This window comes from Ophidiomyces ophidiicola, assembly GCF_022830035.1.
Source record: "Ophidiomyces ophidiicola strain CBS 122913 chromosome Unknown scaffold_43, whole genome shotgun sequence".
NCBI lineage: Eukaryota > Fungi > Ascomycota > Eurotiomycetes > Onygenales > Onygenaceae > Ophidiomyces > Ophidiomyces ophidiicola.
In genome coordinates, this window is record NW_026054683.1 from 65313 (window position 1) to 80726 (window position 15414).

The 15414-nt window shown below is 47.5% G+C and overlaps 3 protein-coding genes across 3 annotated transcripts; 2 read left to right on the forward strand and 1 right to left on the reverse strand.

Annotated features, from left to right (window-relative positions):
- Positions 1 to 425: 425 nt before the first annotated feature.
- On the forward strand, positions 426 to 2291 carry LOZ57_006468 (uncharacterized protein; the record flags this gene model as incomplete). The annotated part of the gene is made up of 5 exons (XM_049255486.1): positions 426 to 1453; positions 1518 to 1642; positions 1697 to 1713; positions 1861 to 1990; positions 2062 to 2291. 5 exons carry the CDS (start codon positions 426 to 428, stop codon positions 2289 to 2291), a joined length of 1530 nt encoding a protein of 509 aa, XP_049105551.1.
- Positions 2292 to 4566: 2275 nt separating this feature from the next.
- On the reverse strand, positions 4567 to 7412 carry LOZ57_006469 (uncharacterized protein; the record flags this gene model as incomplete). Its single annotated transcript, XM_049255487.1, has 4 exons — positions 4567 to 5911; positions 5960 to 6316; positions 6373 to 6971; positions 7035 to 7412. The coding sequence occupies 4 exons, from the start codon at positions 7410 to 7412 to the stop codon at positions 4567 to 4569; spliced, it is 2679 nt and encodes an 892-aa protein (XP_049105552.1).
- Positions 7413 to 8349: 937 nt separating this feature from the next.
- TOP2 (DNA topoisomerase 2) lies at positions 8350 to 13749 on the forward strand (the record flags this gene model as incomplete). Its single annotated transcript, XM_049255488.1, has 6 exons — positions 8350 to 8421; positions 8478 to 8813; positions 8869 to 9156; positions 9211 to 11889; positions 11940 to 12203; positions 12274 to 13749. The coding sequence occupies 6 exons, from the start codon at positions 8350 to 8352 to the stop codon at positions 13747 to 13749; spliced, it is 5115 nt and encodes a 1704-aa protein (XP_049105553.1).
- Between the last annotated feature and the right edge of the window lie 1665 nt (positions 13750 to 15414).

Consider the following 15414-nt stretch of genomic DNA (forward strand, 5'->3'; position numbering starts at 1 on the left):
GGGGAGGACGACCACCAGCAGTTATCCCAACGCCCCCCTCTCTCTTCCGGGCGTGGAAAGCGTTCTCCTCCAAGCCCTTTTTGCTACGGCTTGCCTGGCTCTTGCAGTCGCTGCTCCTTTCCCCGCGGAAAGAGCTCCCTGAGCCAGCCTGCCTCCTGAGCGAGGCGGTTTCTTTTTCTTCGCTCGTCTCTGCTCTGAGGCGTCGCGAGCTGTTCAAATGCATTTAGTTTTCTCTCCGCATTGTTTACCCGTTTATTCTTTGTGATCCGTTAGACGTTTACACTGCATCTCCATCCCTTCGGAACGGCATGCCCAACCCGGCTTCAGAGCCACAGGCCCCTCCCGACTTGTTGTTTAGTTTTCCGAAAAAAGATCACCGTATTGCCCCCGGCGATATATTTTCGTCTTGTTCAGGCCTACAGAAAATGGCTCTAAAGAATGAGACGCAAATTACCTTGCAGGCTCTCTCGCAGAGTCACCCAGACCCAGCCAGCAAAATCAATGGTATTGAGCTTCACGACAGCTCTGACTTGGATGACAATCTTGGCGAGAGACGACCCGATGGGAGGGTTGAGATTCGCGAGTCAGACTGCTACGAGAAATTGGGCTTTTGCTTTCCCACTCTGAAGAAATGGACTATCCTCTGCGTTATTTTTGTCGTTCAGATATCAATGAACTTCAACACTAGTGTGTATGCCAACGCAATCAGCCCTATGGCCAAGCACTTTTCTCTTCCAGAAAGTATCATCAGGCTAGGCCAAATGATCTTCCTTGTTGCCTATGCATTTGGCTGCGAACTATGGGCGCCATGGAGCGAAGAGCTTGGTAGATGGCCCGTGATGCAGCTCAGTCTTCTCTTGGTCAATGTTTGGCAATTGCTTTGCGCAATGGCCCCCAGTTTTCGTTATGTTCTCATTGGTCGCTTTCTTGGCGGTCTCTCATCTGCAGGCGGTTCGGTAACTTTAGGTATGATTGCAGATATGTGGGAAGCCGATGACCAGCAGTTTGCTGTCGCATTCATTGTCCTGTCCTCGGTTGCTGGGTCAGTCTTTGGTCCCATAGCTGGCGGCTTCATAGAGGTCTATCTTCCTTGGAGGTGGAACTTCTGGATTCAGCTCATCGTTGGTGGGGCGGTACAATTATCCCATTTCCTTCTGGTCCCGGAAACCCGTGCAACCATTCTTCTAGATAGGGAAGCCAAAAGATTGCGAAAAACTGGCGTCGCCGAAATATACGGCCCCGGGGAAATTCACGGCCGCGGCTACACCTTAAAAGAGCTTTGTGAAATATGGATGCGTCCCTTTAGCATGTTTGTTCGGGAGCCCATTGTATTCTGCTTGTCTCTTTTGAGCGGCTTCAGTGACGCGCTTATATTCACCTTTTTGGAATCCTACCAGCCCGTGTTCTCGCAGTGGGGCTTTTCAACCATCCAAATAGGCCTTGCATTCATTCCGTATGCCTCTAATCACCCTATACCTAAGATACAAGTTCTTGGCTAATTAATGTTTTCTGATAAGGATTATTGTTGGGTATTTTATAGGATACTTGACCTTTATCCCTGTTATCTTACACAATAAGAAGGATGTCATACGAAGGCCATATCGCACAACGCCAGAAAGGCGTCTATGGTGGCTTCAGTTTAGTGAGTCTCTCTTGGAGCCAACGTGAAATAACCCGAAGCTCACAATAGACACAGCTGCTCCCCTTGAGACTGTAGGTTTATTTTTGTTTGCTTGGTCAAGCTTTGGCCCTCCTCATTTCCATTGGAGTGGACCAATGTTTTTTTCCATGATGATTGCCATTGCAAATGCAAGTAATCCTACTATCTTGGCCAGAAACCCTCTAACAAAGTATCCCTAGTATTGTATCTATATGGCTACCATTGATTACATGGTTGCCAGCTATGGTCCGTATTCCGCATCAGCAACAGGTGGGAATGCATTTGCCAGAGACCTCCTGGCTGGTATCGCTGCATTATATTCGACACCATGTGAGTGAAAATTAATTTGATGCGTCTCTCAAATTCCTTCAACTAACGTCAAGGGATAATGTATTCTAAAGTTTACCAAAATGGTCACCCACAATACGAACTTGTCTATCCATCCTTAATTCTCTCGGCTATCGCACTTATTGTCACCATCCCAATTTACATATTTTGTCGCTATGGGCCGCAGATACGTAAACGTTCAAAGTTTGCGCAAACTGTTGCTAGCGATAGAGATGCAATTCTTAGGCGCCGCGCCAGACGTGCAAATAGACAGAGCACTGAAAAATCGGGAACAGAGGCTTGAATACGCTACTGCGGCTATTTGTTCAGCGTTTGGGGGTGTTTCCTCTCTGGAATAAAAGAAACTACCAAATATCGTTTCAAGGTAGTGACGTACTTTCTATATTAGCCGAAGACATAGTTGCGGTGCATTGGCTTTGTTTTTGGTGGCCCAGGTGAAGAATTATTACGAGCGAAATATGCATTAACCATAGGACATACCGGTTAATAGTGCATATTGAGATTCATTTTGCCCTGACCTACAATGCTGTCATTCAAATAGAACAGCTCCCATATGGAGCTTGGGGTGCAAATAGAACGATTGTCCTAAAGACTTTTTACTTAGCAAGTATCATCAGATATTCTAGGAAGAGCGAGTATGTCGCACTCCTGACATTTGAGAACGTTGAGGCCGCCGTTGCCCAGCTTGGCATAGTTAACTATGCCTTGGCGTCTTTGCTGTGTTTGTCCCGTTTGCATGGCCCCAAGTTCACTAGCCGTCGCGTCCCAGCTCAACGCCAATTTCAACTAACTACGCGACAAGTTTGACATATATATTTCTCACTCGTTGGTACTGCAGCCATGGTGTCCACATACAAACTCGAGGAGGAACTGATCCAGAGGGCATCTGAAGAATACAGCCAACGGATGTTGTCTAATGAGAGAGTCAGTGTCGCTACCCTCGCTCGCGAATACAAGGTGTCCTACCACCGTCTGCGCCGGCGAATCCTGCATGTGCCATCCCGTTCAACACGCAAGCGAACCAATCTAAGACTGACCGAGGAACAATATAAGGCTTTGTACAGCCATTTGGATCTTTTGGCCAACGAAGGCACATCGATTACTCCCCAAATGTTAAGAGACGTTGCCAATTCCATCTTAGAAGAGAGCCATTGCGACCCAAGCTCTCCCCCTCCCACCGTCGGTAAGGGTTGGCAATACCGCTTCATCGAAATGCACCCAAATTACTTCCCAAACATTAGAGTCCGGAAAAACGGGTCCCGGCTCGGCGTGTTGCGAGGTAGCTTCACCGAGCAACCACAGCAGCAGCAGCAGCAGCAGCGAGATCCTTCCACCTGATTTCCGCATCGTTCTCACGCAATAATAGTCATTTTGACTTTGTACTGTCATTTTTAGTACCTTCTGAAGCTGCGATTATTACAAATGATCATGGGTCTTAAATATATTTAATAGCGGCATCCTGGAGTCACAGCTTTTGCGCTACTTACATTCTCCCCAACTTACTTGACTCCTAAACGACCTGCGCGAAGAAGGCCAATTTGTCTCCCTTCCCTCCTAAAGACAACGACCGGCTTTTCTCCATATGCATTATTGAATATTCAAATGCATTTCAAATTCACCCCACACTCGTCATCATGAATGTTCTTCGGCCTCGATAAGGGATATTTCATGTCATGTACTCTCAGCATATGTTACAATTCGCTTTGCCTCACCGAGAAGCTACTTGTGATTCCCCCCATGTGCATAGCACTTCTCGGGGGAGTACGTCAGAGTGGACTAGCGCTTCTTTAGAATCTACCAATAGACTTGAACATCTTCGCTGCACCACGAGCAATGTAGTTCGACTATCCTATACCCCACGGATTCTCCCTTTTCAGTACTCTAAATCCATTGACCCGCCAGTTTTCACTACATATTTTAGCGTTAGTATTGTTCCTGAAGCTAGTCTCCTCCTTAGGAGCGTCTGTTGTCCAAGAGGCATATCGCTTGGGTTTTAGACATGAGATGTTACCCACTAGTTAGGCGGGCCAGGTTTAATACTAAATTTTGTGGCTGAGTAGGTAGACAATACCTCAATTCTCAACATCCATCCGGAGTTATAATTAGTAGATGAAATACATGCTTAGTGATTGACTGGGAACGGCTTGGTTTTGGTTGATATAAAGACCTTAATGAAATAACATATGGATACAAACTTTGACATGTTTATACAATTTCGCTGAGCAAATATTTTAAAGCAGAGGAATTATCAGAGATAGGTAGAATATTGAACGCTTAGCAGAGTGAAGCTGTGCTGAACGAGAATTTCGAACTAAGAAATTGCAAATAAATAGAGGCTTGCTCGCTAATACCTTTCAAGTTGTATGTACTTTTGACGGGCTGGATGATAGCATAGGCAGAGGAAAGATATTTAGGGGAGAAGGGGAAAGCATAAAGTTCCAGAACTTTGGGTTTTGAGACCAAAAAAAAAAAAGGGGGGGGGGAAGGAAAGGAAATAAAAAGAGTGAGAATGGGCCGCTTGTTTAACCCAATGAGAACTCATATTCAAAACTGGTGACTTATTTCGACTCTGAGATTGATATATTTCCAGATGACAGTTTTCTCTTAGCCCATCCGCTGAAGAAACCTCCAGCACCATTACTGGCGGAATTGGCGGTTGGCGCCGCCCTAGGTGGTGACGAAAACGTTCCCCATGCTGCTGATAAATGGATATGTTCTGTTGGAGGTGTCCCTAGTATGGCTACAGGAGACCCCGTACCTGCCCTAGAAACTAGCTTCCGGAGACTTTCCAGCTTGGACTTCACCTCGTCAAGCTCCTGGCGGGCAAGAGCCTCTGACGTTTTTGCATTGACAAGCTCTGTGAGAAGGGAGTCTTCCCCCGAGTTCTCTGGCGGAAAAAACAACGCGGGAGCACCAAGCGAGCTTGTGCGCTTGGAAAAAGTGGTGGCCTTGGGTGATGTTGCATTTTTCCCAAGCTTGAATTCACGAAGGCCACTCGAGGAGCATCTGTCATCGGCAGCGTTGTTAGCGATCGGGCCGTCGGGAGAAGATGGCTGTTTGCGGCATCGGAGTTCCTGGATTATGCGTTCAAGCCGTTGCTTGTCTCTGTGCGTATCTTGAACGCGGCTCCTGGTTTCGCGAAGTTGGTCCTTTAGTTGCCCATTTTCATGTTCATGGTCATCAATAAGACGGCCAAGATCCTGGCACCTAGCAAGCTCGATCTCAAACTTGTCTTTCCACATGACGATCTCATCTCGAAGTTGTTGTTTGCTTGGCTGTAATGAGGTCCTGGGGGGATCAAATGTATTGATACGATCGTTTGCTCTCGCAATCAGCTCAGTAGTATCATCATCGTTTGGCTGCTTCTTGACATATCCGAGAAGTAATCTGGCAAGTTGTTGGTCTTCCTCACGCTCTTCACGCTCTCTTTGTAGTTGCTTTGCCAGAGTTGCATGCTCGCGTTGCATATCAGTCAAGGCAATCAAAAGATCCTCAATTTGCGTATGTAGATCCTTGTCTATGTTTGGGAGATTTGGCTTTATTTTCCGTTTATAGCCGTCGGATGAAACATCTGTTGGGGCAGTACTGGCATCTGAAGCTGACTCGAATGAGTTCAGAGTTGAGGCCATACTTTGTTTTGAAGGAGTACGGCGAACAATTGATGGGCTAAACGGCGCCCCAGGATTCAAAGTGAGGGATTTCGAAGAGCCGTGCGAATTTGATCCAGACCAAAGTCGGCCTAAGAATCGAGAAGCGACTGCTTGAAGCTGGGGAAGATGGATGCTGGATGAGCTTCCCTGAAGATCCTGATAGTTACTTTCAAGTAGTTGCAGGCTTTCCCGTGTTACTAGAGAGGTAAACGATACAAAATCGTTGACGAGATCGTCGGCGTTACAGCAATACCTAGGCCGAGTTTAGCAGCATTCGAGATACCAAAATGGTGGAACATACGGGTCCCAAATACTTCTTGATAGCAGAAGTTGCATGACATCTTCGAATTCACGACATGATAGGAGCCTCTTCTTATTTCGTTGCATCAATGAAAGAGCCACACGCATCAGGGTCTCGCATGCACCTTCGAGAAGTAGAACGTCGTAGATCCGAAGTAGCATTGGAAGAGGGCAGGTCACAGCAAAAAAGGACAGAAACCACTGTGAAACATAAATTGGTTCAACACTCAGGGAGTCCAGGTGGGCGTGCAAATCTGGCAGATGTCGGCAGAGAAGAGCTTGAAACTGATATATACGTAAATGAAGGCCAGATAGAGTGGGAAGGAAGCACGATCGTAGATCGTAATGGTCCATTAATCTAGAGAGGATTTAGTTAAATAGCTGTAATTCGAGTGGGACGCTGAAAGAACCAACCTGACAAGGACACAAAACGCCTCCTCCTCGCTCATATGCATCAGAAGGGGGCCCACAACAAATCCAAGGCCTTGACAGTAGCCAATCTTTGTATCATGAAGGCTGAAGCACTTCAAAACCTTAGCCAACATCTGCTGTCCTTCTCCATTTGGGTCCCTGAACATCTCTACGTTCGGAAAGCTTCTGCCGATATCCTTACCAATGAGGCCCTCATACGGGCTTGATTCACCGCTCAACCGCTCAAACTCTTCTTGAAGATCTGCATCTCTCGCGCCGGCAATACTGGGCCAAACAACTCCCCGAAGTGGAGGAGGAATCCCGCTTCGAATCTTGTTGGATGTCAACGTTGGAAGCCTCTGAGCCGTGCGGGGATAGTCTGCAACAAGGGCGGCCCAAAATTCCAGCTCAGTCATTTGAGGGGTTGGCAGTAGCGAATATCTCAGAGAGGAGCGAGGATTAGCCACCAGGTCCTTAAGTTGTTGGATCGACGGTGGTCTTGAGGTACGTCGATTACTGGAGTTGCTAGGTGATGCTGATTTTGGATCGGTTGCCAGTGCAATATTCTCCTGTTCCAACCTTGCCAACAGTAAGGCAGTTGACTAGAAATAGTCCGTTATTAGTAGATTCACTCTTGATTAACGAATAGGCATTGCTAAACCCACAGCATCGTCCGTTGGGCCTGACTTGGATTCTAGTTCTTCAGTTTTCTCCAATTCCACCCAGTCCACAGAGTCAGCATCACCTGGCACTGCTGACATGGCTGATGTCCTTGTTGGGGACACCACGGATATATCGCTGGGGCCAATTTCATCATCCAATGTCAACACGTTTGTGATAGCCAGGGTCTCCTGATGAGAGCTAACTGCGGACGTTCGAGGACGGTCCGAAATATCATCCAAGGAATCACTTATGCTAGAGCAGGGCTGGAGGTCCGAGAGAGGAACAGTGACCATAGAATCCGTCGGCTGCCGGCTAGAAGCCTCATTGCGATCGATTTTGAGTGATCGAGGCCGGTGAGTATGTTCAGGTGGCGGCGCCATTTCGAGGGCACCGGCTACGGGTCAGGCGCTAGTTAAGGACGAGAGTCTCTGAGACATGGAATGGGGGGCGATTTTGAAAGGGAACAGTGCTACTGGTAGGGGCTCCTGTGGCATTCAAACAGCAAAGGTAAGGACTGAAACAGCAACAAAGGAGTGTTCAAAGAGAGTGAGCGGACAGAATGCACGGTGCCGTCAGTGCAAGACTGCTAAATGAGTGTGGGCGATGGAGCATGCCGTCTAATGGGAGCAATGTTCAACCCGTTGGTTGATTATATGGTTCTATCCAGCTTCAAGGCTACGGGTTCGTTAGTCAGGGGTTAGCAAAGATCCCCGCCTTGGCGTGAACAGACAGAGAACCGAACGACCAGCCATAGTTACGCACTTGTGAAGGAGGCGCAACGAAACACTCTTCCATGCCGAACACACAATAATGGTCTTCATCCAGACGCTGAAAGTCGCACCGCGCATAATCCGGGTGGCGTCAAAAGGAAGACATCTGATTGATGCATCGAGCGTCTGGCGTTGAAACCCCAATGCCGGCACACCCACATGCCCAGGTATTCAAACATGTGTCCGCGCGCGCACAAACAACGCGCAGTAGATGCAAACAAGCACGACGCCGGCCGATCCCTTCTCGTCGTTGCAGCCGTTACAGCGTCGCCGACGGTGTATTTTTGTATTGCCTATACTGGCTAGCGCGACCGCCGCTTCCACGCTGGGGCAATGTTGATCCGGCCGGCTCAACCCAAACGGTACAAGCGTGCGTGGCAGCCCGTCGCGGCGCGTCAACACAGCCCAAAGCGGAAGCGAAACAAATCAACAACACTCGCGCCCTACCGCCGACAATGCAAGCATGACAGCGACTGCCACCAGCTCGCCTTAACCCACGCAGCCCCCTCACATTCGTTTCTCCTTTCGCCCCTCATTCCCGCCGGCAATGGACTCGCCTGCCGTCTCCGACTTTGAAGGCGACAGCGCCAGCTCGGATTTTATGCCTGAGCCCGCTCCTGTAAGTCTGCTAGCCTTTTTTACGGTCATATCTTCCGGCTTATTTTTTCGCACCAGAAGGCAAGGGCAAAGGCCAAGCTAGCACCGGGAAAAAAATTGTCCACAACGACGAAAGCAAAGCCACAGAAAAAACCGACACAAACTACACTCAAGAAGTCTACAGCTGCAAAAAAGAAACCTTCCAAGGAAACAGAGAACACGGCTCCTAGTGATGATGATGTGGATATGATGGGCCCCAATTCAGCTCTCTCAAGTACACCCCCGAAACCAGTGAAAAAACCAAAGCCCGCTGCAGCAGTAAAGAAGTCAAACAGCAACCCATTGGGGGCTCTGGAAAATGCATCTTCCACGACCGATGCTTTGGGGGGAAAAGCCGGGGATCAGTATCAACGTGTAATGCCCATATTCCCCGGACCCCGACTTTATGATAACTGACAGAGTCCTCTAGCTCACACAGTTAGAACACATCATCAAACGTCCAGACACGTACATCGGGTCAGTCGAGCGAACCCAACAGCAGATGTGGGTATACAATTCGAGCTCTGATCAAATGGAATATCGTGAGGTTTCCTACGTCCCGGGCCTTTACAAGATTTTTGATGAAATTCTTGTTAATGCGGCGGATAATAAACAAAGAGATAAGAATATGGATGAAATAAGAATCACTCTGGATAAAGAGGCAGGTGAAATTAGCGTATGGAACAACGGCAGTGGTATTCCCATTGAAATACACTCGGTACGGTTTGAACTGACCGACTCGATCTATGTGAAAGGCACTAATGCAATGTAGAAAGAGCAAATCTATGTACCCGAATTGATTTTCGGTAATCTGTTGACATCATCTAATTATAACGATGAGCAAGCCAAAGTTACTGGTGGCCGAAATGGATACGGAGCTAAGCTGTGCAACATATTCAGCACTGAGTTTACTGTTGAAACTGCGGATTCGCGAAGCAAGAAGAAATACAAGCAAACATGGTCTGAAAATATGTCGAAGATGGGAAAAGCAAAAATAACTGACTGCAAAGGTGATGATTACACCAAGGTCACTTTCAAACCCGATTTCAAGAAATTTAGTATGGATAAAATGGATGATGATTTTGAAGCCATTGTTAAGCGAAGAGTCTATGACTTAGCAGGAACCTGTAAAGTCTCTGTCAAACTCAATGGCTCAAGAGTCCCGATCCGAAATTTCAAAAAGTATATGGAAATGTACACCAAGGCAATCAAAAAAGAGCGAGGGGAAGAAGCCTCTTTGGACAAGAATGAAATAGTGACCGAAAGCCCAGATCCAAGATGGGAAATCGGTTTCGCTGTCTCTGACGGTTCTTTCCAACAGGTATCATTTGTCAACTCGATAGCCACCACTTCTGGAGGCACCCACGTCAACTACATCAGTGATCAAATTTGCAGCAAACTAGCCGATGCTGTAAAAAAGAAAAACAAAAATGGGCCTACACTTAAAGCCGCACAAATACGGAACCACATCTTTCTATTCGTAAACTGTTTGGTTGTTAACCCAGCGTTTACGTCGCAAACGAAGGAACAATTGACTACCAAACATAGTCAATTTGGCAGTAAATGCATCCTTTCCGATGACTTCCTAAAAAAAGTCCTAAAAACTCAAGTAATGCAAAATATCATGCATTTCGCAGAACAAAAAGCAGACCAAATTCTTAAAAAGACCGATGGTAGCCGACGAGCACGCATGAGTAACCCCAAGCTTACCGACGCCAACAAAGCAGGCACAAAGGATGGCCACCATTGCACACTCATCCTTACTGAAGGAGATTCAGCCAAGGGTCTTGCGATGGCAGGGAGAGCCGTGGTTGGACCCGATCTCTTCGGTGTTTTTCCCCTCCGTGGAAAGCTTCTCAATGTGCGCGATGCATCTGTCGATCAAATTTCAAAGAATCAAGAAATTCAGAATATTAAGAATTTTCTCGGCTTACAACATAAGAAAGAATATACAGATACCCGTGGCCTTCGTTACGGTCACCTTATGATCATGACCGACCAAGATTATGATGGCAGCCATATTAAGGGACTTTTAATAAATTATCTCCAAGTTGCTTTTCCAAGCTTGCTTAAAATTCCGGGTTTTTTGATCGAATTCATCACCCCGATTGTGAAGGTTTGGAGAGGTGATCCCAAGGAGCCGAGGGATTCAAAGTCTTTTTTCACTATTCCAGAATATGAAGAATGGAAAAAACATCATGGGGACGATCGGAAATGGGACAAAAAGTATTTCAAGGGTCTAGGTACAAGCTCAACAGAGGACGCCGAAGTATATTTTCGAGATTTGGATAGACATCTTAAAGAGTTCCATGCTCTTCAAGACAATGAGGCGCAGCTTATTGATCTCGCATTTTCGAAGAAAAAGGCCGATGAGCGGAAAGAATGGCTTCGACAGTTCAAACCCGGTACATTTTTGGACCACTCAGTAGAAAAGATTACTTATACTGATTTCATCAATAAGGAGCTAATTTTGTTCAGCATGGCGGACAATATCCGGTCTATCCCATCAGTTGTTGATGGATTAAAGCCTGGTCAGAGGAAAGTTCTATATACCATGTTTAAGCGCAATGTGAAAAAGGATGTCAAAGTGGTGGAGCTCGCTGGTTACGTCTCCGGTATGACAGCCTACCAGCATGGCGACGCTTCACTACAGCAAACAATTGTCGGCCTTGCGCAAACTTTCGTCGGGTCAAACAATGTAAATTGTCTGGAGCCAAGTGGTAATTTTGGTAGCCGTTTACAAGGAGGATCAGATTGTGCCAGTGCCCGTTACATTCAAACTCGACTCTCGCCTTTCGCCAGACGCATCTTTCACAGCGCAGACGAACCTCTTTTGAAAAACAGTATTGATGACGGGAAAAAAATCGAGCCAGAAATCTACGTCCCTGTAGTGCCTCTACTTCTCATTAATGGCGCAGACGGTATTGGTACAGGATGGAGCACAACAATTCCGAATTTCAATCCTGAGGACATTGTTGACAACCTAAAACGGCTAATGGATGGACAGGCACCCATTCCTATGAAACCGTGGTTTCGTGGGTTTGCTGGAGAGGTAACAGGCTCTGGAGACCGATACAAGTTTAATGGGATTATAAAGCAAACGGGTGACTCTGAAGTGGAAATTACAGAGCTTCCTATTAGGACGTGGACACAGGATTTTAAAGATAAGCTGGAAGACATCATCAAAGCTGAGAAAGCGCCCTCCTTTATCAAAGACTATAAAGATTACAATACTCATAGCAAAGTTCACTTCATTATTCAGATGGATGAAAAGCACATGAAGAAAACGCTTGAAGATGGACTAGAGGAAAAATTCAAGCTTTCGAAGTCTATTTCTACTACCAATATGGTGGCATTTGATGCTGAAGGTCGGATCACAAGATACGACACGGCAGAAGACATATTACGAGCATTTTACGCGGTCCGAATTATGTTCTACGAGAAACGAAAGGTATAGCTCTATTATCCAGAATACCAGCTCAAGAACTGACTTTTGAATAGCAATTTTTATTGTCCCAACTGCGCAAGGAACTTGACAAGCTTTCAAATCAAGCCAGATTTGTTCAGATGATCATAGATGGAAAACTCGTCATTTCAAAGAAGGCAAAGGCTAGGCTCATCACAGAACTGAAGGAGAAAGGTTTCAAACCAATTCCAAAGGGTATAGACTCCGCTCAAGAAGGCGAGAGTGAGCCATTTGTTGAGGATGATGAAAATGAAGAAGATAAGGAATTGGGTCAAGATCTCTACGATTATCTTCTCGGTGTAAGTGTCGTCTTTTCCTCGCTTTTTATCTGTTTCAAATAGGACTAAAAATGCTGGTATTGCTGCACAGATGCCCCTCTGGTCATTGACGCAAGAACGAGTCGAGAAACTGCGTCGCCAAATTGGTGATAAAGAAATCGAGGTAGATCAGCTGGTCAAGTTAACAAAAGAAGATTTGTGGAAAAGGGACCTGGATGAGTTCATTAATGAATGGCGGTTGCAGCTAGAAGGTGAAGAACGCCGGGCTAAGAAGGCCCGAAGCTATGGTAGACGTGTGTCGGCAAAGTTGAAAACCGGAGGCCGAGGCCCTGCTGCGAAGAAGCGGAAGGCTGAAGATGATGATAGTGACTTCGGTCCTAAACCAAAGAAAGCCACCGTGGTCAATCGAGTTAAACCCACGGGTGGCCTTCTCGACTACCTGAGCAAATCCAAGCCACAGCCAAAAGTAAAGAGCTCGACTTTTGATGGTGCTAGTGGCACTGATGATTTTGAGGGCGAAGTTCTTCCTCAGAAGAAGCCTCGTGCCACTATAAAGAAGGGTAAAACAGATGATTTCGTTCCATTCTCCTTCAGTGATACAGATGATGGTAAAGACGTTTTACGCGAAAAAGAATCAGCAGGACTAGAGAAAAAGCCAAAAGCACGCTCTCCTAGTATACCGGTTCTCTCTGAAGGCGATGATTTCCAATTGGTTCCAAAACACGTGAACAGAGCTTCGCGCACTGAGGCCATACTGGACAATGATCCCGATTTGGACGACGTTGTTGCCAAGCCACGTCAACGCGCTGCACGCATCAATCGGAAACCTGTTATCTACGACGAGCCTAGCTCTTCCGACATTGATCAGGGCGATGATTTATTAGGTGATGTCAGCAAAATGGTCAAAGGCATAGGTGCGAGAACAGTAGATCCACCAGCATCTCCAGCACTCTTTTCTTCTGAGTACTCCCGGCCGGGTGTTGGGCTTGGGACCAAAGCAGTGCCGAAATCCCTTCGTGCCACGGCGGAGTTTGACCCCGACGAGACAGATTACTCAAAACTCATTCCGATGAACTCACCTCGACGGTCTCTACTCGTAAAACCAAAAGACGGAAAGGAATCCAGAATCGATGAGGATGACACAGAAAGCTCGCCAATAGCCAGTAGCAGGCCAACTGTGAAATCCACAAAGACGGCCGCGTCAGCCAGCACTCGAGCTAAACCTCAGAAGGCACCAGCAAAGAACAAAGCAACGTCGGCCAAAAAGACTCAGCTTTCACCGGCGGCCAAAGTATATGCTAAAAGGAAGACAGTCACGAAGAAAGCATTAGCCGATGAGCTCTCGGATGACGATATTGACGCCATGGCTAACGATATCCTTGAGTCTTCGGAGTCCGAGAAAGAGTCGATACCCAAGGCCGCAACCGCCCCGGCAGCACTGAAAGGCCGACCGGCGCGCCGAGCGGCAGCAGCTCCAAAAAAGGCAGCTTATATGATTGATAGCGACAGCGAGGATGAATTCGCTGGCGGGGCTTCCTCTAGCGACGATTTTTCGGACATTGAGTAAAGAGTATGTGGCGTTGCAAGATACCCGGATACTAGGACGCAGGGTTTAATGGAGAGGCAGGGGCGATTCTTATTAGTTACATGCAGGCCTGAGCTTGGCAGACATTTTACCTGTATATTTTTGTGTTTTTTATATCTTACAGATGTGTGTTTTTAGTTCTTTTTATCGATACAACAACTATTGCTTACTTTTAACCCTCGAATTCCGGCGAAGAATATGTAGCCAAGCGTTAAACTAACAACTGCAACAGACCCATCCCGCTGATGCAGGAGGTGTGGGGAAGATGGGTTTACAGGACACAAGCGAGCGCGACGACCCTGGGGAGAATGCAGCCAGCTGTGCGGCGTAGAACCACGCGAACATCCACAGCCGGAGCGTGGTTACACCCGGCAGTTTGGGAACCCAATAGTTATCCGCTGCAAGACAGAGTTCGAGAAGCCTAACTCGTCGACGGAGCATTCCGCCAGGCCTCCCGCCCGTCCGCAATAGCAGGTAACTAGCAGGCAGGGCGTGTCAGGAGTGCCACGTGATAGCAGCTGACTCAGCTCGCTCGTCTTCACGCGTGCGCAACGTCGCCTGTCGTGAGTACAACTGCAGGCCGCCGCGAGTCCAGAGCCCAGTGAGTGGCACAGGCGCCCGCAGGGTCCTGTTCGACTCGCCCGAGCTATGCAAGTGTGTCCTGATATTTATTCCGCGCGGCATCGCTGTCAGCACCCGCGGAGCCCCGGTCATTCCCCTGCTTCGACTAATTCATTTCTAGGCGGCGAACCAACACCCGGATCTTCTTCCAAAACAATAGGATTTACGCTCATCTTGTCTCCCTGTACTGGGTTCCTGCTTCCATCCGTGAGTGGGGTTGGCAAAATATTGGGCTGCTGACAACAGCATACCATTCTGTCGAGCAACCGTTGCGTTTTGCCTGAGCGCCTTCAAAAGAATACAGATGCTGTTACTAGCTACTTTGGAGTCACACTAATTTTGGCGACAAGGAGGTCGCTCTTTCCGTTATACTTTTGGCGAAGTCCCTTAAAAACTCACATTGTATGTTTTAAGGCCATTTACACCCGCCCCCAGCCCTTTCACTGGTATATTCCCCCTATAGTGGCACTAGTACTAGCGACCAGTATCCAAAAAATCTAAACTCTCCCAGCGGAATAGTATAAGGTATCCGTCAATTCGGTTGACTACGCGGTGGTCTGCCGGGACTTCCACTACGGCAAATTAATGGAGGCCAAAGCGACAAGGGTAATTAGCCTGTCCCCTTTTCCTTGGGCCAGCATCCAACCCGTGAAATATATGGTGTCCGTACTACCACCCTTTGAATCCGGGGTAGCCATGTTGAACCCGCCTGGTTTGCCTCTCTTCTTGTTTCGTCCCTTAAACAAGAATTTTCCGATTGGTCGTTTCTGTTCTCTTCTCATATTCCGAAACTGTTGAGTCAACTGAGGTAATAATGCAATCACCCGTGACATGAGGTCTCATCATGCAATGTTCCGGGGAATATTCAAGCTTGAGGTTTTCTTTCCCTGGTATGTTAGCTCACCCCTTCGGGCTTCCCCCCCCCCCCCCCCCCCCCCCCCCCCCCCTTTTTGCATCTCCCCCCTTTCACCACCTCTCCTCTCACCATCTTTCCTTCTCATCCTCCCTATCTCTACTCATTCTTCC